The 25,553-nt window shown below is 34.3% G+C and overlaps 1 protein-coding gene across 1 annotated transcript; it reads right to left on the minus strand.

The window, feature by feature from the left end:
* Positions 1–2,080: 2,080 nt before the first annotated feature.
* Positions 2,081–25,553, minus strand: RGS21 (regulator of G protein signaling 21). The gene is made up of 4 exons (XM_038585920.1): positions 25,543–25,553; positions 20,907–20,983; positions 16,792–16,958; positions 2,081–2,284 (listed from the first exon to the last, which is right to left on the minus strand). The coding sequence occupies exons 1-4, from the start codon at positions 25,551–25,553 to the stop codon at positions 2,081–2,083; spliced, it is 459 nt and encodes a 152-aa protein (XP_038441848.1).

Below are 25,553 nucleotides of genomic sequence, written 5' to 3' on the forward strand. Positions count from 1 at the left end.
TTCTGTCCTATTAAATCAGAAAACCAACAATTATAGCTTGACATGGAGAAGGAGTCAGGGAAATAGGAGGAAATTACGGCTATTTATGGTCTCTGATTGAGATCTCTTAAGGGTCATTTGGCTTCCAATTTTTCAACAAGTTTTTTTGACACCTAGTGTATTTTTATTTATTACCAATCATTTCCTACTTCTAGGCATTCTAAGTTTGATTTCTGGCTTCCTCAGTATAGTTCGAGAAAACTTGGGAGACAGGCATCAAGCATCACATCTTACACTGTGATACAAGAAGAAAGTTGCAAACTGAGTATAAAAATCCAAATTGAATATTCAGTGAAAGGAGCAGTGCCTGGATATTTGAGGATTAGTAGGAACTGAGATTCCTAGGCCTAACCACAGTTCTAGCTGGGAAGGAGTCTATGCTGCTGCTGCAAGAACAGGAGCCAATGTGCCTCCGTGGGAGAAGCACTGTTCTTACCAGCTCCTCCACTGACCAGCTGTAGAACTGGAGGGAAAAACTGAGAGCTCGAGGTTTTTGTTTCTAAGAGGAGTGATGTAACTTTCGTTCTAAGTCTCCTTCTAACTTGTAAAGCCTTTTACATCTCTGGGGATATCCCTCCCTCTCCCACCCCGGGAATAATTTTTAAATTTCTACTGAAAAAGAGACTAACTTAAGGTTGGAACTTTTAGAATCCGTGATGAAAAGTACGTAGCTATTTCTGCCTAAGTACACCTTTAAGGTGGCACTGAATACTTCACAATCAGTTTGTATTATGGCCTCCTTTAAAGAATTTGCAAATGTACAGGGAATATTCCATTTGCATGTGCTTAAATGTTTATTTTTCATGACACAGGGGAGACAAAATTTTGTCTATCAAATGAATACTTTGTGGAAACATAGAGCAAACCAGACCATTTTTCCTCCATTTTTAAATGTTGAAATAATCTCCAAATTGAAGAGACCAATAAATAAATAAATAAATAAATAAATAAATAAATAAATCTGCAAATAAAATGGAAACATAGAAGGTCTGTTGAATCTTTTTAGCTTCTCATATTGACAATAAATTATTCAGACTTACTCATATTTATATATAGAAACAATTTTAGAAACATCTGAAAATGTATTTTGAAAATTTCTTTGAGTTCCATAGACAAGTTTCAGTACTGAATGAGTGAATAGATACTTAACTCCCCAATTTGAGTAGATAATGTTGCAGTAATTTTTTATTTCGTGGGCCAATTACTGCTATGCAGTTCATTATATAAGATTTATCCATCCATTTACCTATTTTATTCTGCCTTGTTCTTTATATTCTTATAAATTGAAGAAAACTGTCCTTTGCACCCTCAGGGTTCTTTCTATGCATATGCCTATATGATGCCATTGAATTGAACGAAGTGATATATTTTGACAAAGTTTGATCCATGATATGAATACATATTATATATATATAATTCATATATATATAAGTATATATAAGTATATATATATATGCAAGTATATATACTTCAATTTTCTTTTTAATTCATCTGAAGGCTATAGCAGTTTAGATAATCACCACATTATTATGTGGCAGATCCTGATTAAAAGAACATAGCTGAATACACTAAAGGGAGGGTTGTGTTTTGGTTCAGAATTTCTCTTTTTACAGAAGTAAGGTTTTGAATAATGTAAATGGCATTTAAAATCATGTATATGGTGCTAAACAGGCTCCCACTCAGCAACATAAAGATATATATTTCTTGAATTCATAATGTCATGAGAATATCCACTTATGATTTAAGAGTATATTACATCTCTATTAAGTCCCTTGTACTCTCCCAGTAGGAGATTTCTAAGTACCTGATAAAACGAATAATTCTAAACAAATGACTTAAAAACTCAAGCTTCACATATAAAAAAAAGTATCCTTCTGCTAGAGTAAAGAAAAAATGTTTTCTAAACCTTAGAAAAAAGCTTACATTGTTTTTGGATATTTAAAACATTCTAACTTTGAGTATAGTGATTAAGAGTTGATCTCTTCTGTCACTTGTTTTCTCCCAAATTAGTACCTGATTATTAGTTCATCATTTACCTTCTTTACAAGAAGGGGAGCCATTTCTTATGATTTCCAACCTGTTTGCTATTTACCAGTTTCTTATAAATCTCTGACTTTAGAAATCGAGGAAAAGAATCCTTGGCCATAAGACTATAGATTAACTTCTGAGCCTCATCAAAACATTTGAGAGTTGGTTCTGCAATATTCTTTGAGATGAGGTCCCTGGTACTGAAGTCAATGTTGATCTGTGGAAATAAGTTTGCATATCATTACATTAGTTTAATCAAGGAATACTTGGCTTATACAGTTGGTATATATATATATATATATGTATATATATATATAGTTTGAATTTTTTTTTCAAAACACAAAGTTAATCCGATGCAAAACAGCAGAAAAGTCGTGCATTTTTTTTTTCTGGAATGTAGAACACATGTTTGGTTTAATTATTTTTCCTTTTTTTCAAAATATATTTTATTTATTTATTCATGAGAGACACACTGAGAGAGGCAGAAACATGGGCAGAGGTAAAAGCAGGCTCCCGGTGGGGAGCCTGATATGGACTTAATCCCAGGACCCCAGGAACACGACCTGAGGTGAAGGCAGACACTCAACCACTGAGCCACCCAGTGACCTTTTCTTATTTTTAATGGAGAGGACAGTAAAAAAATGGTCTTTTGAGGAAGAAGCCAACAGCAAACTAAAGCATGCTGTATTCAAAGAGACTGACCAAAGACTAAAATCTAACTTGGGTGACTCAGTTGGTTAAGAGTCTGCCTTTGGCTCAGGTCATGATCTCAGAGCCTTGGGATGGAGCCCTGCATTGGGCTCCCTGCTCAAAGGGGAGCCTGCTTCTCCCTCTCCCTCTGCCTCTACCCCTACTGGTGTTCTCTCTCTCTCTCTCTCTCTCTCATACTCCCTCCCTCTCTCAAATAAATAAATAAAATCTTTTAAAAATAATTATTTTTTCTAGGTTGAGACAGCATTGACAGAGAACAGAGGTAAAGCCTTATTTTGAGATTATAAAAAAATGGCAAAGTGAAAAATCAAGCAAAATACTTCATCATTCTAAATTTATTTTCCCACAAATCTTTTTTTTTCTAGTACTTTAACTCTAATACCTATAATATACTTTCCATAGGCAGAACAATAACTAAAATTTAGTAGGTTGGCTTCTATCAACACATTCCCATTTTCCACACTTCCCCTTCTTGTTTCCCAGACAACATTGCTTTTCATTCTAATTTATGTTTCCTTTTGTTTGCCAAAATAAACCAAATAACATCCCCGTCTTCACTGACTCCCATGCCTTCCACAGAATAGACCTATATGTGTATGCATGTGTGCGTGTGCATATCTCTGTCCCTACACCACTACCATATGTGAGTATCCTCTGTAAGGGCTAACACAGATCTATTACATTGGAATACACCATTCATCTACAAATTTGTAAAATGCCCCAAACCTTGTGAAGATACTTGTCCAACGCTATACATATTCCAGGATATATTCTGCTAAGCAGAAAATTTCGCATCCAAGTCGTCTAATTTAAATTGAAAATATTCATGAAGTGCAAAAGAAATTTGAATCTTAGAATTAAAAACTCAAGAAAGGCAGGTGCTATATCTGTCGTATTCATCCATCTATTTTTTGGCACTTAGCAGAATATCTACCACATAATAGGCAATCAATAAATATTTGTTGAATAGAATTAACATGTCTCTTGGCAAAATAGGGAGATTGTAAAAATGCCATAATTTGGGGGTCTGGTAAAAGAAAGACTATAAATGGCAATTTGTGCCTATTGAATTGAGGTTAAAAGAGGCGGACAGACCTATAATCAAACCTTCCCTCAGCTACTTACTTGCTATTCATATGAGTGAAGCAAGTTCTATAATTTATTTTAATCTTTGATTCCATGGTATAAAAAGGAATAATAATAGCATCAATCTTAAAGTGTAAAGTGTTTCAAGTACTAAATGAGATAAGTAATATCAAAATATTTTAATATTATTATTCCAGGAAGAAGAGAAGAAGAAAAAAAAAACTTTTAATTTGAAAAGAATCAGAAAAAGAACACTATTTGTTCACAGATGTTTTTCCTAGGGATTTCAGCTACTGAGTAATCCCACATCTGCAATTTTATTCCCCTGATCATCCTCCTACATCCTCCATTAAAGTTTCAGGTCAAATGCTACAACTCCTGAAGGCCTTGAAATGTAGAATCAATTTTTCCTTCCTTCCTGTAGGAATATGGTGGAGGGCAGTGGAAAGACTTTGGGATAATTTTCTAATCTGTGCTCTAACAGTATCTTGGTGACCTTGGTTGAATATTTTACTATTTCTAAGGAATACTTCCTCATTGTTAAGTATTTCTTGACTGAGTTTTTATAATAATTAAAATAAAATGATCCATATATTCATTGATTCCACAAATGTTTATGAGTATCTATTACGTACCAAATGCTTTCTATACTTGAGAAATGATAACTGGCAACTAAATAAATAGTATTATTTTAGAAATAAAGTTGAAGGATGAGAAGAAGCTAGTCCTCTAAGAGTCTGGGGGAGAAAACGTTTCTAGCAGAAAAATAACAAATTCAAAGTCCCTGATGTGACAAAGAATTTAGGTTCTGAAAAGCCACTATGCCTGGATGGCTAGAGCATAGGATGTGAGAAAGAAAGTTCCTGTAATGAGATTTGCCTACGAGTTTTACAGGGCTTACGTGCAGTGTAGGGAGTTCTTATTTTTCTCCTAAAAGCAACAGGAAGACACTGAAGGGATCTGAGGAGGGAAGTTCATGATGACATGTTTGAAACCCAATCCATTGCCTGCCTCATAGTGGGTGGCGATCAAGCTCCTGCAGTGTTTTTTAAACATCTAGGGTAGTCTGTTTCATAAATCCTATATTGTGTTGTGAGGATATGAGAATAAATGTTGCCTATTTCTTCCTTTAACTGTTGTGTAATGGTATCATCTACAATTTGCTTAACTATGTATTCCCTGTAATAGTAAGTATAGCAATTTTTCTCATTTATCCATTGATGGGGCAGAGGTTTCACTGATAGCAGGGCTGGTATGTGCCTGGTACATAGTGTTGGCTTATTATTATTTTATTTTATTTATTTTTAAAAGATTTTATTTATTTATTCATGAGAGACACAGAGAGAGAGACAGAGACATAGGCAGAGGGAGAAGCAGGCTCCCTATGGGGAGCTTGATGTAGGACTCGATCCCAGGACCCCGGGGTTACAACCTGAGACAAAGACATATGCTCAGCCACTGAGCCAACCAGGTGCATCAAGATTTTATTTATTTGAGATAAAGCGAGAGTGAGAACAAGAGCAAGAGAGAGAATGAGGAGGGGGGACAGAGGGAAAGGGAAAAGTAGGCTCTCCACTGAGCAGAGAGCCTGACTCGGGCTGGATCCCAGGACCCTAGGATCATGACCTGAGCTGAATGCAGACTCTTAACCGACTGAGCCACCTAGGTAACCCAGCTTATTATTTTAATCAGAAATGAATACGTGCAATAACTCCCTATTTCCTAATTAAAAAAATATAAAGCCTTGATTTTGACATTCGTGGCCTTTACAACATAATCCTAACTTACACATTTTTTTTTCTCCTCTATGTGTGCCCTGTATTTTTACCAAGCTAGACACTTTCCCTCAAATTCCTTGTATTTTCCCCACCTATCAACATTTTTTAGTCTGTCTGAAAGTCACTTCTTTTACCAAGTCATTCACAGGTTTTTATGTCCATGAGGCTATATTCAAGTAATATCTACCCTGTGAAGTTTATGTGTGGATTGTTTTCCTTTTAGACCCGTCCAAGAATTTTGTGTTACTTAGACTATATTTACATTTTGTCCATCCTTCTCTATGCCTTGCACCATGTAAGGACTCAATAAATATACACTGCATAAGTAAAGTGAAAAAAAAGTTTCTATATTATTAAAAATCATGTTTAAATTTTAAAGAGAACTATCCCATTTCAACTTAATACTGGTAAACTAATATTTATTAAAATAGATGAAACTTGTATTTCTGATTTATCCCTCTCATTTTTCTAACTTGTCTGTTTTCCTACCAAGGAACTGCCAGCATCAGCTATGATAGCTGAGTGATGAGCAGATATACTAATCCCAGGAGATAATTAGTAGTCTTATGAGGCTGTGTCTTGGCAATTCAGCTTAATGTCAGTGACAAAACATCACACCCACATGTTTGTATAAATGTCATTATTTTTCTCCAAGTTCTTCAAGCTTGAAACATAGGAATCATCTCTGACACCTCTTTTTTCTTTGATCTCTTTCTCTATTTTTCCTTCATTTGCCTTATTATTTTGTAATTTCACAATGGCCCTTTTCATTTTCACTCTTCTTTCTCCCTTTAGCCTTTTATAATGGAATCTCTTTACCAAATTCTGAAATTTGCCTCTAGTCTGATACCTCTTCTTAACAATATCTTTCCCTTCTGAATTTGTGAAATCATAACTATATCAATTTCACCAAAATATCACTAACAGTATATGAATATTCAGCTGAAAATCCATTATTTTTTATAACATAAACTGTAAATATCTTACCTTGGCATTTGAGCTTCCTCATACTCAGACTTCAATGTGTCGTTTCAAAATCATCTACTTTCCTTAGCAGTATCTATAAAACTAGTCTACACTCTGTTCCCAAAGCAAATCTGGTACCTACAGCTTGTTTATGCTGTTTTCACCATCTAAAATCCCTTTCGCCCCCACAATTTTATTCTGTACAGATTCTCCTTATCCTCTATGATTTAGCTTAAGTTGAATATCCTCTGAGAAGCCTTCCTTGGCCACAGAAGGAAAGCCACTATAAATTCTTTGTCATTATATATTATTTTGATTTATAAATCTTAATAAATTTGATTCCTTACTTAAACAAATTTAGATACAAAGGCTTCTTTTAGTATTAATTATTCAGTCTGATTATCAGAGAAAGATTTGTCACTACAAAGGAAATTCAATAGTTCATGACATGAAATTAACTTGTTTTTAATGTATTAGTTGTCTTTTCCCCTATCTCTTTTGCTAATTCCCTTTTTCTCTGCATGCCCCTCAAAATATGAGCAAAGCAGCTATGCATTCTCTCAGTTCTATCCCAAGTCTCTCCCTAGATTTTTTTCCTTGGTTACTCTATCTTTTTCCCTGGCAAAATATTTGAACACTGGCATTATCTCTAAAATAAGCATAATGATATTTAAGCATGATTATTTTGACTGTCAATAATGCTATTATTTATTAAACTATTAGTACCGATATACTATCTTTCTATGGCTACTTTATGTCACCTATGCACAATTATATGATATGCAATATTATTATCCCTATTTTTCTGTGAAAAACATTAATATGTATCTGAGAAAGTAGGTTTTCATTTATAGCCATTCCTAGAATTTATTTATTTGAAATATCGTATTGAGTAGGTGCTTAGAGATTGTGTGAGGGATCTGAAGATACAAAGGTAATTAAAGTGAAAAGTCAATCAAGAAGACAGATTTTGAGAAAGCAATCCAGAGGAAAAAATATGCTTTCTGAAGGAAGTGAGATTTTAAGAAGGCTTTCAAAGTATTGTCACAAATATAGATAGATTGAGGAAGGAATTTACACAGGGGCAGGTAAGCTGACAGAAGCCCAGTGGTTTATGAGAGGAGGAAAGGCAAGAACCTGGAAAGGAGTGAAGGTACCAGATCACGTGACACCTTGTAGATTTTTTGGTAAGGAATTTTTACTTAACCTGAGAGCAATGGGAAGAATTTTAGTAAGGGCATGATGTAAACACATGTTTGAAAAAAAACATATCACTGGTTTCCATGTGGTGTAATAGCTGGGTGTGGATAAAAGGAAGAAAAATGAGAAAATCTTACCAGAAGTTCAGGTGGGCAGTGATGATGAATGTGGCTGTGTAATGTCACAGGGATTGGTGGGAAGTGTGTAGATTTTAAAGATATCTAGAAAGTATACCGGATGGATCTTGTGATTGAATAGTGTGCTGGGATGAGGGACAAAAACTTTACAAATGGCTGGATTTTAGCAATATTCTGAAGAATGAGATGACAGAAAGTGTTGCTGGAATGGACATAGGGAATCAGTTGGAAGAGAATCAAGGATGACTACCAGTTATTTATCTAGAGCAAATTAAGAAAGAGTTGCCATTAAGTGAGATGGGGAGACTCAGGTAGAAGAAAGTTTTGAACAGAATTATCAGTGCTCAGATTTGAATTTGTTAAGTTTGAGCAGCTCTTTTAAAAATATGGGACCTTGGGCACCTGGGTGGTTCAGTTGGTTATGCATTTGCCTTTGGCTCAGGTTATGTTTCCCTGCTCAGTGGGGACTCTGCTTCTCTTCCTTGCCCCTGGACCCCAGATGATGCTCTCTCTCCCTCTCATTAAATAAATAAGTAAAATCTTTGAAAAAAAAAATATATGGGACCAGAGGAAATCATTAGGAGAATGAATGTAAGCAAAAATTAAATGAGGATTGCTTTCCCTCATTAATAGTGTCTGTTGGGTTATGAATCAAATAGCAGAAGAAATTGCTAAAGAGCAGTCAGTAAGGAAGGAAGAAATCAAATACTAGAAGTCAATTGAAGATAGTATTTCAATTAAGAGAGAGTAATCTATTTTGTTAAATACCCCCTGAGAAGCCAATTTGGGTGAGGTGTGAGAATTAGGCTATCAAAAGTGCCTTGTCTTCTCAAATCCCTTAAAATTTCAGTAACTGGAAAAAAGTGAAGATGTTAGGCTAGATAGATAAATTTCTCTAAAAGAATCAGTGCTGGAGGCATGTCTTAAGCTGCACCCTCAACTTTGCCTTCATCTCAGCTGTGATTTTTGATTGAGTTCTACCAGAAGACATGTGTAAATTCCTATCTCAAAAAGTAAGACAGGAGATGTTGAGTGAGGAGTAGATCAAAGGTAAGATCCCATCAGGAGGTGACCTGAAGCTGCAGCCTCTCCAGTTGTATGGTATTGAGGCATTCTGAACCGCTTGGGAGTTACAGGGAAGCTTAGACTTTGCTGCGCAAAATCTTAGGTTCAGAGCCTGGGCTGGACAGTGTATCAGCTAAGGAAATAAACAGTTATATTACTTGCTAATATGATAGTTACTTGCATTTTGTTTGTGTGGATACACTTTAGTTTCAAGGACTCTGAGAAATAGAATATTTCCTTTGCTTATTTTTTTCAAAAGATTATGAATTATCTTAGATATCTGAGCCCACTGTGCTGTCAATCTCAGAAAAGAATTGTGATTCTTACCGAATGACAGTAGAGATGTCATCACAACCATTTAGAGGCTTTTAAATTCTGTCAATTTTGAAAAGGCCTTGACACAGGTGACATTGACAGCAATCCATTACATTAAAATGTCTGCCTTCTGAATGATGTTTGAGGTAGTTGTTTAAAAACAATTTTATTCTAAAGATCCAGAATATTTTAATACTCATGTGATTTTGTTAACTATAAAGTGTGCCAGGCAAATTCCCCTTTACTACGCCAGCAGTTTTAAATCTTCTTGGTTTTCAACAAATTACTCTATCAGAAAGAATACATTTTAAAATGTACTAGTTGGCTTTCCTGTGACCCTCCACTCTGCTTTCTATATTCTTTACATAATTTGAATGAAAAGTTTTCAATTGTGTTTTCACATTCAAATTAGATAGCCTTTTCCTCATTTAGAATGGATAGTGTGGCAAGAGACTGCCATCACGCACAGGGTGTGTGCACGCGTATGTAAAACATCTGACTAAAATGGAGCAAGCAGCATCTTAGACCTCATTGTACAACAAGCTTAACAATTAAAGCCCCCTATAATCATGTTTTTGGTTACATAATTCTATTTAATCTCCATGAACATCTCTTGTATTGCTTCATTTTTGGCATCATTAAAGGAAAACGAATATTCTGAAATATGTTCTTAAGGGTGGCTATTAAAACTGAGAATGGCAAAGTTTGTAACATCTAGATGGAATCCATGCCTGCAACAGGACTTTATCCTTTTGTTCTTAATGCTCTTAGAGACAGAAATGAGTGACACGAGTTGGGAAGTAGTATTAACATCTCAAATAGGGCAAAAGAAACAGAAGAAATCATAACATATGCAATCACACAAATTGCTAAAAATAGATGTACATAATGTATATGGGTAATGTATATGGATTGCTAAAATAGATGTACATACTGTATATGGATTGCTAAAAATAGATGTACATAAGCAAAAACTATCTGGAGTAGCTGGAAGGGAGTCAGATTGACTGGTTGCATTCCCCAACCCAAACATGCTTATCCAAGATTAGTTTCAGTAGCACAGAGACACACAGAAGTTCAAAAAACAGCCGAGTGTCTTCTTTTTGAGTTGAAATACAGCAACCCATTTTTCAGAGGGCCAAAGTGATACTGCAAATTATTTAGAACAAATACTCCTGAAACTCTTTTCCCTCTTAATGCCATATTTGAATCTAAACTTCATGGTTTAAGAAGTTATACAAATTAACGAGAATATGAGAAGAGAAATAAAGCTTTTTGACAGAAAAGAAGATAGACTCCATGCACCAAGATAATTTTATGCTTTTGCCTTTAGCAAAACATCAATGTCCCCAGGCTATATTACAAACATTTAAAAATAAATAGTAGATCTAGAGAAAGGAATTTGAAACCTAAAAGCGTAGGCTGTAGACCTCTCTCCTCATGATCTTTTGTATCTTTATGACTGCAAGGCTCATTATTTTTTCTCTAGGGCTCAGTTCATTTTCACCTGTACAATGTGGATGATTGCAATACCTCCCTAAGATAGTGACCATGATGGTCAGATGACATAATCTACATAAGAGCATTGTGCACATGTTACGTATAGTTTTTCTAGATTCTCCTTTCTCTTCATTTACCTCTCTTCCTCCTACCCCTTTTCCTTCTCATGCTTCTCAATCTCTTCCTTTTTCTCTTCTCTCTTTTTCAGACCCTTTATTTTAAGATGAAATGAATAAGGAGGAGGAAATTATTGGGATCCAGGAGGTGCAGCTGCCTCACTTTACACTCTGAGGCATAGATTGCTAGGCTTTCTTCTCTACTGGACTAGCCTTCTAGGCACTGGCTGGTCCATTGTTTCACTTCCTCTTCCTTTTCTATCCTTCTCCCCCATTGTCTTCTTTTTCTTTATATTCCTATTTCTGGTCAAAGCTCACAAATTACTTCTTTTGAGGTACACCTTCTCATCCACTATAAATTTTTTTTTTTATATTTTATTTATTTATGACAGATACAGAGAGAGAGAGAGGCAGAGACACAGGCAGAGGGAGAAGCAGGCTCCATGCACCAGGAGCCCGATGTGGGATTCGATCCCGGGTCTCCAGGATCACGCCCTGGGCCAAAGGCAGGCGCCAAACCGCTGCGCCACCCAGGGATCCCTCATCCACTATAATTGAATTTTCCTGTTGCATGCTACTGCATCACCTGTGTTTCCCTATCACGACTCTCATGAAAGTATATTGTAATTTTTTTAAAGATTTTATTTATTTATTCATGAGAGACACAGAGAGAGAGGCAGAAATATACATAGAGGAAGAAGTAGGCTCCCCGCAGGGAGCCGGATGCAGGACTCCATCCCAGGACCCTGGATCATGACCTGAGCCAAAGGCAGATGTTCAACCACTGAGCCACCCAGGTGTCCCTTGCAATTATTTTTTAACAAAAATAATAAAAAATATTTTTAACAAAAAACCTCAAAATGGTTAGCTTTATCTATTCAGAGTATCTGTCTTTTTCTTGTCTGCACCAGCACATTTCCTAGCATATGCCAGACACTTAGTGATCAGTGTATGAAAAGTTAGGAAATTAATAAATAAACAGACTCATTCTATTTGGAGATAATTCAAGAGTTGGGGGCCACTGTTGATAAAAAACAATTTGTGGGGCCAGATAAAAATATCAACATGTTGGGGAAGGGGCACTTCAAACTGCAAAGAAAAAAATTGAATATAAGATTAAGAATATAAAATCAGCATGACAGTAATATCAAGAAATCCTTCTAAGTGCCCATGTTTGTGAGCTTCTTTCTACCAATAATTCATATACCTAATTCCTTTCCTTGAGATTCTGGTTAAAGCTGACCTTATTTAAAATAAAGACCTTATGTCAACATCTTGTCTCACTACTCTTCAATCATTATATCCTTCTAGGTATAATGCAAAAAATTTCCTCTGTAACTTTTTTTTTTTTGCACTTAATCATTTATTGCTTTGGTATTTTTTCCTAGTTCCATAATTTTCATTTTTTACCCAAATAGCTTTAAAGTTTCTCTTGAGCCCAACCATAGTTTCAACCTATTTTATTTTCTTGCATTTCCTTATCGAGCTGCCTGGTTCACACAACATATTGCATTATATTTAAGTGTTTTTAAAATCTGTTCTCTTGACTAAACTGAGCTTCCCATCCATGGGGGTACTTTATCTTATAAGGAGGTGAATAGTAGGCACAGAATAAGCATTTACTGATGTGAAATAAAATACATCAATAAATAACATCATACTGCCTTAAAAATAAAAGTTAAAAAGAAGACATAGATATTTTAAAAAGTGTCCTGCACATACTCATTAAGATGCCTTCTCCTCTATGACTATAGTTTCTTTTTTATGAGTTATGGTGTCTTCACATTTAATAAATACATTTAAGAATTAAGTATTTCATACTAATATTCTTTGACTTTAAAAAACTGCCAATGTATTTGCTCCTGGATTGGTGATAATATGCAGTTGAATTTATATAATTTTAAACATTACATTGTTTTTGATTTGGAACATTTTCTACTCTCACAGAATGGCAATCAACATAAATATAAACATTTTTCTCTCTAATCACAGATTTTCCATCCTGACCAATTTCCTTTTCAATATAAAGAAATTACACAAATCTATATAAATTATATAAATATAACATGAATATTTAAAATCTGTTAGTGTTTTCACTAATATGAAAATCTTATTTGAAATATTTTGAACAGCTCCATTCTGTTGAAAAAGAGTAATATTCTTTTCTCAACATTTCCAAGTAATATGAAATTAGCGGCCCAAATGGAAGGGAGAATAACTAAAAGTTTAAGAATTTCTTTAACACCTACGGGTTCTTATTGTGTGCAAAGTAGAGGCACTTTAAAAAATACTGCTTGTCTAATAATTTTCTCATTTTCAAATCACTTAAAATACCAGCTTTGCTTTTTTTTTCTCCTCAGTATTTTCTTCTGAAACTAAGTATAATCCATTCAATGAGTAGCTCTTTTTATCTGAAACTAGTGATTTGCTAGCATGTTCTTCTAATGGTTATTTTCAGGTTGAAACTATAGCCCTTACAGTGACTTGTTTAAAAAAAAAAAAAAAGAAAGGGATTACAATTTCTTAAAAGCTGTTCTGCATGATATAAACCATAGACACATATTCTCATTCATCATCCTCATGTGTCCTGTGTGGGTAATGTGTTTGGTTCACAGATGAATTAGTAGATGGGATACTGAGGCTCAGAGAGATAAAACAGTTTATTCCAAGATTACAGGATTTGAATTTAGGTCAAGATATCTCTAAACTTCCAATTTTCTACTATATTGCACTAGCTCTCTATTAGTGTAGAAACCAGAGAAAAGGTAATGCTGTAAGGAAAAGGGCATAAAGTCTAGTTACCATTATCATTTCTCATAGAGACCTAAAAGTTCAATTTTTGTTATTGTTCAGTGTGCTGTCTCTGCCTGTTAGAACAGGAAATTGAGAATCATTAGTAATGCCAATTTATAGACAAGGATTATTTGGTAAATTTAGTATAGTCTAATTGTAAATTGTCTACTTGCATCAATTAAAAATTAAGTTATGTTAGCAATTTTATAGATGAGGAAATAGACACAAGCAGTTGAGAAGAAAATAAATAGGAGTTAATAGACACCTGGATAACATGACTTTACTATTGTTCTTTACTTTAGGATTTTTCTACCAGGAAAATTGGTTGTGATTTTGATTCTTTAAGAGTCACTTATACAGCTATAATTGAATATGGAAAAATGGATAATATTCTTATATAAATCTCATTCTTGAATTAATCTTTTTACTTATGAAGATCGTGTTTTCCAGCTTCCAGACCAAAAAAATGATCTTGTCACGTTAAGATTGCCTAGTAGATAAACCTAGAATACTTCCCACCCTTTCTTTATCTTTACCGCTGCCTATGCAAAGTCATCCTCCACTTCTCATTAGCAATATCAAAATGTTTGTAATTTTCAGAAACACTAAGGAACTTTGTACCTCCATGTTATATCACTGTTTCCTTAGTCTGAAATATTTTTTCATTTGCTGTCTTGATATTACTTTTCTCATGACCTACATTTTCATGTGTGAATCACCCTGAAAATGTATCCCTTAACTCTCCACATGTAATCACTTTTCCAGTGTGCTAATAATGAACTTTAAATGTGGCTTTATTATTATATTGCTTATTGTGTATTTGACTGATTTGATTACATGTCAGTCTGTCCTTCTCTGTGACTTCAATGTGGGGACAGGCACTCAAAAAATCAGTTTAATGAGTCAACATACTCACAATTGTATTATATTTAACATACAGCTGATGGACTACAGAGAAATACTTTGATGACTAGTTGGTATATGGGAGCCAAATACCAATGAGTAATTTGGGTAGTGAAATTTAGTAATCTGCTGAACTGGAAACAACTAATGCTAAATAATAGGAAAGATAGTGACTACTTCAAATGTATATCTATATATTTCTTTGTTTTCAGTAAATTTTGTCATATTTAATAATAATATTTTTAGATACTTCAAGGAGAAGATATAATCTATTAGTTGCAAAGCAGCCATAACTTAATTATATACTACTTAGTCAAATTAATTAGATGGACAAAGTATAAAAAGCCATAAAAATCTTATATCCTAAAATAATTGTGCTATTTATTTAAATTATTACCATATAAATTTATTTTGGAAGAAAAGATTAGGAAACTATACAAAACTATTTTGTCAAAATTGGTAATTTATTATATAAGATTGAATTCAACTATAATTAAAAGATAACATTTCTTATTAGAAGACTTCATGCAAAATGTTTGAGAATGTTATTCTAAACAATCACTATTAATTAGCTGAATTCATACAGAAGAAAAAAATCTGGCTTTCAAATCAATATCACAATAAATAGGATATCTTTAGAGCTGATTTCAAGGCCTTTTAGGGAATGACACATTAATCAACTTGACAAATCTCATATACTATATTTTCAATTTTCCAGAATTATTTATTGATTCTTAGATGGTGACTGGGAAATTAATGTTGAAATAGCTCCACAGCAGTTAAAATTCTTTACCCTACCTCCCCTGCCCCCATGAATTCCTTTGGTAGCTCATATGTCTGTAGAGTTACACTAGCCAATGTAGGCAGCAGTAATTAATGTCAATTAAAACTTGAACTATTGATACAGCCACTTAATGTTCTAATTTCACCTATTCTATTCTTTGTCCACATAAGTATAATAACCCTTCTCAAACTATAAATCCTTTTTTCTTAAATGTTTGATTTATTTATTCATGAGAGACACACAGAGAGAGGCAGAGACACAGGTAGAGGGAGAAGCAGGCTCCATGCAGGGAGCCTGACGTGGAACTCATTCCCAGGACCCCGGAATCACACCCTGAGCCAAAGGCAGACGCTCAACCACTGAGCCACCCAGGTTCCCTCAAACCATAAATCCTAATTTTAGATCAGAAAATATGATAACTCTCCCCTAAGAGCAAATTGATGTTTTTGCCTCTGCAGGAAAGATGACTTGTACTGGTAAGTTATGTTTGGTACTAGTAGTGCAATGTAGCTTTCTGTTTACTACTTATGCACTAAAATTCTTAGCTTATCTGATATGTTCAGTGAGGAATTTAAATAATTTTAAACTACAAATTGCTTAAATTTTAAATATTAAAATGTGGAGATGATCAAGGTTTTGGTTCTGGGAAGGAAATCAAATATAAATGAGATGTTATACACACTGAATCCTTTTTTGAGGGATGGGTATTATCAGTCATCCCAGGTTTCTCTAAGGCCATTTCTACTTCCTGATCTTAAAGCAGCACAGGTGGATCATGATCACCAGAAACTTTGCCTCACACTTTTGGCTCATTTTTACCATCAAAGAAATAAGGTAAGCAAACCCTTCTTTTGGAAAGTAAGACATTACATACCATAATGTGGACATCCAAAATATTAAAAATTAAGAATTCATGCTATTGGTTAGTAGTTGTATTTCCCCCCACATATTATTCTTAATTTTTACATAAATTATTCTATTCTAGAATTCTTATCCCATGTTGATCACCATGATTTGCAGAAGGATAAACGAAAGTGAACTTGCAATACTAGAACACATTTAAGTAACATTTCTATAGGGTTAACTTTAGAGTGAGTTAATTAAGATAATAGACACTATTTTCAAAAGTCTGTATGTTGTGCTAAGGAAAAAATTATGGTCATATCTGGCACATAGTAGGTGTTGTAACATATTTGCTAAATCAGTAAAAGATAGAATCATCTTAAGGCACTTCTGTTGGAGTTTACAGACATTTTCTATTTGATTACATAGCAACAATTTGATTTCCTTTCAGATGGGTTTAGTGTCTTATAATTGGGAGCAGATTTGCTAGGAGATGAATATTCACTATCTTAGAATATTTTACTCACCTCTTTAGGGGCATCAGCTTCAATGAATTCAGAATAAATCATCTTGGCTTTAGAAGCAATTTTTTCTGCACTTTCTGTTTTTTTGAAGTCTTCACAGGCAAGCCAGAACTCAACGTTTTCTTCACTAAACTCTGATTTTAGAAATGTTCGAAAAGCATCCAAACCAGCTATAAAATATAAAAGAAAAACTATGGTATATCACGGGTACAATATACATAACCAACATGAATACATTGTATAATAATGAGCATTTACTGAGTAATCAGTGGCAAATATTTATCATCCATCTCTAAGTTATATATCTTTGTTTTTAAGTTTGGAAACCTTATTTTGGATCAATAATCATAAAAATAAAATATTCTTATCTCTATTTTCCAATTAGCTCCATTAACAAAGAAAACCTGTACTTTTTCTTTCCAGATCTGAAACACCTAGGAGCTAGGTTTAGAGGAAAGTGTTTGTTTTCTTTTTTTTTCCCTTAAGATTTTATTTATCCATGAGAGACACAGAGAGATGCAGAGAAAGAGGCCAGAGACACAGGCAGAGGGAAAAGCAGGCTCCATGCAGGGAGCCTGACATGGGACTCCATCCCTGGTCTCCAGGATAACGCCCTGGACTGAAAGTGGCGCTAAACCACTGAGCCACCCGGGCTGCCCCTAGAGGAAAGTTTTGATGGCAATTACTTCACAGGAAATCCATGGGCTTAGTTTTATACATAAACTCGATTCACTAAGCCCAAATCAAGTTAATGATGTTATACTAACTTTATAGTAAGGATATCTTTGTTGCTATGAGTTGGTGAGGAAACACAGGTTGATACTAGGGAGTTAGATTGTGTGGGTTTGGACTCAAAGCAAAGAAGGAATGACTGGCATTTGTTAAATTTGAGCAAATATATTGGCCAATTCTAATCTTTAAACCAAGAAAATAACCAACAAGATACTTGGGGAGAATGTTTCTCCCCTTTATGTGGTGATAGGCAATTTTAAGTCAATAAAGGGAATAAATGAGCTTTTCTCCAGTGTTGCCCTAAGCAAAATGTGCCCCATTTTCCCTCATAGTACCTGTCTAACTTAGCCTATGCATGGTGTTTCTCTCCTGCTCCCAGATATTCTCCTGAGCTTGCATTTCTCCAGAAACTTTAGACTACTTACCTGCAGGCTTGTTTACTTTGTCTCGATTTGCATGTGCTATTTCTTTTAAATTTCATAGCAGAGATAGTGCTTTGCAGGCTGTGATTCCCATAGGTCCTACTGCTCCCAATTATTTGACTTTCAGCCAAATTTACACAAGTATTATTCCCATTTGAGATTATGACTACCTGTTTAGACTATCCCTTTCTTTATTTTCCTCATCAAAATATGGCTTGCAATATTCTTCTTTAGTATACCAAGAGCTCATTTGAGGAAGGTAATTCTGGCTAAATCAGTTTAGGGACGAGTAGGGTTAGGAGTGTGCTTCTAGTTAGATAGCAGGTTAGAAAGGTCATTATCACATTCCTGCAGTTGAATGGACTAAGGCAGTACCTTGAGTTCATATTATTTGGTTTCACAGTTTGCACCTTTCTGAGGTCAATATCTGTTTATCAGTGAGACAATGGATCTCTCTGAGAAGGAAAATACACATCAGCACTTTTGCCTCAGGAGAGATTTGCCTTCCAAAACATTGGTGGCTTTTCTCTTCCATCTGCCACGAGGGCCCCTTTGCATGTGCTCAAAACAGCTCTTCCCTGACTACATACTCAGAGATCTGAACCTTTTGGTTCCAAAGTAGGTACAAATAAGCTTCTGGAGAATAAGGGAAAGAGAAAATGAACTAGTAGAAAAGAAAACATGAGAGAAATTTATGGAAAAGGGGCCAAAGTCAGCTGTTTGCAGGTTGCTGCAGGTGAGAAATAAAGTGATTTTAGTGAGAGAAAATAGAAAAGGCTTCAGGGAGCAAGATTAAAGCATCAAAAACATTGGGAAATTAAAAATAGATTTAATAATTTTTTATTATTCAAAATAGAGTTGGAATAACAAGTCATTGCAAAAGGTTATCAGGTACCAATTAAAATTCTCAGTAGAAATATTGGAGAGTGTAGATGTCGTTAATATGTGAGCACTATAAAAAATTCAATTAACTGCACATTTATTGCATTTAAAAATACATCCAAGAAGCTTCTGTGACACAAATTTAGGTTATAAAAATCCTTTTAGTAACACTCAATTAAAATTTCCATGGGTTTTGTCTGAACAGTGATGAATTTGAGGGTTCAAAACAGAATTTACGCTAAAATCTATTTTATATAGAGGATAAAGTATACTTTAGTGATACTGAAAGAATGTTGTAGATTCCTATCTGGCAATATTTTATGTGTATCATTAAGGCATATGAGGCTTCCTCCCAATGAGGATTATCTAAATGCATCCATGAGAGATGGGAAGTAGGAGATCAAGAAATTTATTATTTTCTCACATCTTGCAATTTTAATGAAGGACTACTTGGAGATAATAATTATCAAATTCTTTCCCCCTCCTGTCACTTGGTTTGAGATACAATGGAACAGAGAAAACAGCTAAAATGAGCTAGTTATCTCTGTCTTGGACACACTATTTTATTGAACTACGCTTCTATTCTCTATATACAATTTGAATGATCAAAAGATTTCATGTGACTTTGGAATAATATGCTCCATGCAATTAAAATGATATTCTCTGAGGACAATCTCTACAGAATGGAATGGCTACTGGTTATGCTCAACGGGGCTGACAAGTGGAATGAGCACTAGGTATTGAAACCACCATGAGAGCTTATACACAGTATCTGCAAGACATATCCCCAAGTCGACTTAACAGATAATTTAGTAAGTCATTTAGCTGTATAGAGCATTAAAAGCATTTTCAAATTTTCAAGCTATTTTTCTGGTATTATAAAAAGCAAAAACCAAACAGCTGCTCAAATAAATATGTGACTTTTTATGTGGGGATGAAATAGAAAATCTCAGGAGGTTTGCAGATGAAAACATTTGCCTTTAGCCTGACATCTTCCTTGCCTCTGTTTGGTGGTGCTGTCCCCTAGAACTCCTCCACTCAAGCCAGCCAAGTCACCCCCTGCAGAGATACTTTCTCAAGGCTTTTAGTAAACCTGATTTGTCCTACTGGTTACATACTTAAGTAAAAAAGAAACACGCCATTTAAAACTTAAAAAAATGCAATTTCATATCTTTGATGACTTTAGTATGTCCTTAGCTGGATTCTAGGAATGATGTGGATTATTTTAATGTCTATACTTTAGGAATTAATTATTTAAGAATCATAAAATCAGAATAATTCTGTCTAATTCAATCTAATTTTGTATATGAATGAATAGCCATGAAGAATTCACCCAACTTTATTATGTAAACTTTTCTAATATCCTGATATTGACTTTACAAATTTAAAGTAGACATTCCATTTGATTAGTACCAACAATATTAAATATTAAACATTTTTAAATACATGTCTCTGTAGTGCCATTCCTTTTTCCCCCTGTATCAGATAAAACTCCTGTAAAACAGAATTATCTATAACAGAAACAGAAATTCCAAATGACTACTTTGATCAAATTCCAGGATATTTTATTTATTGAAAATAAAAATACCTTCATGAGCCACTATTAAATATAAATACACATCAGCACATGTACATATTAATACATTAAATATGTTTTTGTTTTTGCTAAAAATGAGAATGTCAGTTGAAATAGTTTAAAAAACTGTTTTTTTAGCTCCTAAGACATGACAAAACAAGTGATTTACTTAAATTTTAAACTTTTCAATAGTTTGTTTCTTTCAACTTGTAACAAGAATAGTCATCATAGATACATCAAATGATAATGAATCTAAGAAAATGACAAATTTCTTATTTCCTGTTTGGGATTTTCTTTTTGTATTAATGTTTGGAGTTTATATAATCATGTCTTTTTTTAGGCCCAACCTAATTCCATTTGGATTTGAGACCCATACAAATTTGTGTGACTGTTGGGAATCTCATGCTTCAAAACATGACCAAACTCATGTTCTATAATGACTACAACTTTTAGAATTTAATGATTTACTATTAATCATTACATTTTTAAACTTAGTTGGGTCTTACCTTGGTTGGTTAAAAGTGTGTCCATATTTTCAGACCATGCCATTGTGTCTGTTGTTGGTGACCTGTAGAAACAACATCTACCCTTGACAATAGCATTGTGATCTTTTTCTTCTATAACCTATAGTAATATTTGAGTTATGTGTATTTGTTTAAAGAGCTTTGCATCATTAATCAAACCGCAAAAGGTCAACAAAAATTGTATAATGTTTTCTACACTGGACAGCAATAGCTATATAGAATGGTATATAGTTTGACATCAGCAAATTACTTATTAATCTAGCTTATAATGTTATTAATATTTGCAAATTCTTACCTTCCAATAAAGGCATAAGGGAAATATTGCTCATGGTTCTACGAAGCATAGTGAATTTCTTCTTCTCAACTACATTTTTTTAAGATTTTATTTATTTATTCATGAGAGACAGAGAGGGAGGCAGAGACATAGGCAGAGGGAGAAGCAGGCTTCTCACAGAGAACCCAATGTGGAACTCAATCCTGGAACCCTGGGATCATGCCCTTAGCCAAAGGCAGATGCTCAACTGCTGAGCCACCCAGGTGTCCCACAACTATAAATATTTTGATTGTTAATTTATGTGGCATTCCTCTGATCTATTCCTGAAAAGTTATCATGATAACAATAGTGACTTAGAAAATAATTCATTTTCTAAGTTTTCATGGTATATAAAATTATACATGTCATAATTAGATATCTCAAAAAAGCTTAAAAATTTTCAATTAAGAATTTCTAACATGTGATGATCTTAAAAGTGTTTATTTATAGTATTTTGAGAAATCTTTACCCCACTCTGAGACAGCCTTTATTTCTCCTCAGACTGGTATGCTTCCAGTTCTGGGATGATTTATTTAAATATAAGAATCTGTCAGGACAGAGTAATATCTTTTCCAAAGCAGTCAAAAAATTTATAGACTTAAGTCTTCTGAAGAAGGTATACTTTTGGGGATGTGATGTAGAAATAGTAAATCAGGTTTAAGATATAAATTTTCTGAGATGCAAATATATCATGCATTATTCCCCTTAATAAACTAAGATTCTGATGAGATAAGCTCCTATCCATAGAAAGCATCTGCTACATAGAAAAAAAAATTAGATTATGTATCTGTGAAGTGCAAATGACTTACATGTGGAAAGGGATGAGCTAATTGAAAATTTTTATTAAAATGATTGATGAGAAAATAGAAAGCATCTCATATTTAGTCACTTTTATAAAATTTTACCTTTGCATATCAGGGTGACTGATAAATGCACTGCATTTAAATGTACTACATGAAGCGATCGCTATGCTTTTACCTTGTATTACTTCTTGTAATTTGCTGCTGTTTTTATTATTTGTGTTGGGATTGATTGTGCTCCCCTCTGCTGTTGCAGATCTGGTTGTATTTTCAGATAATAGTTGTCCTTATAGAGGGTACAGAAAGGGGGCTCTCTGACTGGGAATTCATTTTACTCTCTTCCATTACTTATATTTCCTGTCTGAAGCTTTCTTCCCTGGTGGTGGACAGCTGACTTCCCTTTCTCTCTTGACTTACTAAATCTTAGGGATGTAAGATTTTCTGGGAAACCATTTTGAAATAGTGTTTTCTCGTTCAGATGGACATAAAAATAATTTAAAATGCACATGTTTAAAAATATCTGTATTTGAAGATTGGTTTCTGGTGGTTAACAGAGTATTCATATTACAAACCATTTAGTATAAGTGAAATATATGTTACTGAACAGAGCAGTGAGGAGTTTTGAGCCCAAGCCTGGCCACACAGTATACCCATTTTGAATGAGAAAAAGCCACCAAAAAAAAAAAAAAAAAACCCACACAGAAAACCAAACATAAACAAAATCACTGAGAAACAATCTAGGTGAAAAGCATTCAGGGATGAATATACACTTCCCCATTGTATAGGCTATCTGATGATAGGAATAAATATTATTTTCTACTACCAAGAATAGTTATGTCTGGTCCAAAAATGTTTGCTGAACATATAAACAGATAATGAATGAATGGCAAGATCCCAAATAGTGGCAGGTATTAAAACCTTCAATGGAAGCAGTGCAATGGCTTTCAAGATGCTGGCAGGTGACAGTGATAAGGTTATTGAAGGTTAGAGCTAAATTACATTAGCTTCAAAGGGTGTGATTAATGGTGGAGGGAAGAGGAGACATGATGTGAAAGCATCAAGGGGAAGCATGGACCTCACTCTCATCTCTGAGGGATGAGAAATTGGAGGAAATGGACAACATCCACTCTAGAAGGCATTAGAGCAAGCAAGTCTTGTCATTTGGGAAGAGCCAAAATTTGCTCACGCCCCAAAAGATAAAGGAATATTCAGTGAAGTCCTTATTAGATGTAAAGGAGTCTTTTAGGAATGGAAGTATTTAAATAAATGGTAGCTATTCTTGGTACCTTTATTGATGTGGAAAACAGTAAAAACAAAGTCTGGGAAATGGTGTAAAATCAAGGAAAAAATTTTAGTGTTTTGAGTTAGAGAGATATACTAGAATATTGTTTTCTATAGATAGAGAATATTATAGGTAATAGAATTAGAGATACTTGGATATTCTAGCATTATTTATGGCCCACCAAATGCTTCATTATTATAAAAGGAAAATCTACCCTTCGGCTCTCTGAAGGAATACCTCTGCTGGTGTGTGATAAATTCTGGAATGCTCTCAGCTCACTATTTTCTAACCAATTTCAAGTTTCATTTGAAAGGTTTCATATCAACTACCTGATATGAGGGAGAGTTGGTGGCAATGCAGAATTCACTTTTCTGAAGCTAGGTAAGATGCAACTATTTTAAAGAATAATGTTCTTAATTTGTTGTTTAAATTTTTATATTCTGGGTTGATTTTATATTTATAATTCTGTGGAAGAGTAAACTGTTGTTATATATGAATAAACTGAAAGAATATTTTTACTAGCATCAAAAGGTACAACAATGTATTGAATGTTCACAATCTATACCATACTGTTAGGGATGTCATATACTTTGCCTTATTTAATTTTGCAAATGACAGTCTGTTTTAATCCTACTGTTACCAGTGAATAAGGAGCCTCAGAGATGCTAATAATTGGTGCAATATCTTGCATATACTAATGGGCAGTTGGAATTCAAACACAGGTGTGTCTCCTTATAACCCAAATTATTCTTACAATTCTTCCTAGAATGAGTCAATATACATAAGCACTAGCGTACTTTGCTCACGTTCTGGAACATTTATAATGAATACTTTGAAAATGCCTTTTCTGTAATAGTTTATTGCTTTTCACATAAACATTTCCTGCAAATAATAGCTGGATTGCAGTAATTGAGTATTTGATAGAAAGTCTTAAGATAGATTCTTAAATCTTGTACATTGTCAAATGAAAATAGGACACTTCTTATGTTAGATTTGAGTGAGAAATGTATCTTGTGTTTTAAAAAATGTACCTACAGGGCTGCCCGGGTGGCTCAGCAGTTTAGCGCCGCCTTCAAGGCAGGGTGTGATCCTGGAGACCTGGGATCGAGTCCCACGTCTGGCTCCCTGAGTGGAGCCTGCTTCTGCCTTTGCCTGTGTCTTTGCCTCTCTCTCTCTCTCTCTGTGTCTCTCGTGAATAAATAAATAAAATCTTAAAAAAAATACAATAAAATAAAAAATGTAACTACATAAATGTTAAACTATTGAATTCAAATTGGGGGAGAAAAGAAGGTGGTCAATTTAAAAATGTACTGACTTGGTTAAATTTTACGTGGTATGTGTTATCTTAAATAAATCGATAATGTGGCACTCTGTTATCTCTTTCTCTCTCTTTTTCTTTTTCTTTTAGTTGTAACTAACAGAGCTTTTGTCTGATTCTTCTCATTTGGGAGTGTATGTGCATTTCCTGTATAATTGTGATGCATAATCAGAGTAACTTTTCATATGTGTATGATTTGCCATGAAAATTCACTGTGTATCTGGAGCCAAAATTGCACTTAGTGTTTCATGGGGTTTTGGCTAATTTCCTTTCTGTTTCCTTCATTAAGCACGTGCCATCAAGGCCAGCAGTCCCCATATTATGTGTCCGGAGAAGAGCCAGGCCAGATGGGAACTGCGTGAAAACTACCAGTTATCTTGCTAATTGTGCCAGCTAGAACCAGTTGTATTGCATTAAAAAATGTGGAATCCAACAACTTAGCGGTTCACACTCAATTAGCAGTGTGCTGGAGAATGGGAAATTCAAGCAAGGAGTCCATGTGCTCCAGGAAGTGACAGCTGCTTCCTTACCCAGCATTTAATATGTGTTTTCAAATTTCTTAATAAGTATTACAATAATGAATAACTTTTGCAAGGATCATTGATATCTTTTGTCTCAAACTTTAACATTTAATAATTTTGAAGTTTCACATAAAAAAAGAGCTCACTGTTTCTTCTCCCTTGTATAACCTTTCTTTAGAATTAACTGCAAAAGCAAGTCATGAATTGTTGACATATTTTAGAAAAGAAGAAGAAATCAATAGAGAAAGGGGAAAAATAAATCAGAAAGACAACAATTAGCATATTTATCTTAAATGAAGGAAACAAAACATCGAGACTAATGAAGGCTCAAGTGTTTCATTTGTACATCTTCTGAGATAAAAATAGCTTTAAATAGCAACTCACTTCACTGGCAT

This window comes from Canis lupus, chromosome 38 (assembly GCF_011100685.1).
Source record: "Canis lupus familiaris isolate Mischka breed German Shepherd chromosome 38, alternate assembly UU_Cfam_GSD_1.0, whole genome shotgun sequence".
NCBI classification, from domain to species: Eukaryota; Metazoa; Chordata; class Mammalia; order Carnivora; family Canidae; genus Canis; species Canis lupus.

Coding starts and splice junctions, on each gene's coding strand:
- RGS21 (XM_038585920.1), bottom strand. Junction 16,959..20,906: donor CACACTTTTAACCAACCAAG/GTAAGACCCAAC, acceptor TATATTTTATAG/CTGGTTTGGATGCTTTTCGA. Junction 2,285..16,791: donor AAGCTGATGCCCCTAAAGAG/GTGAGTAAAATA, acceptor TTATTTCCACAG/ATCAACATTGACTTCAGTAC.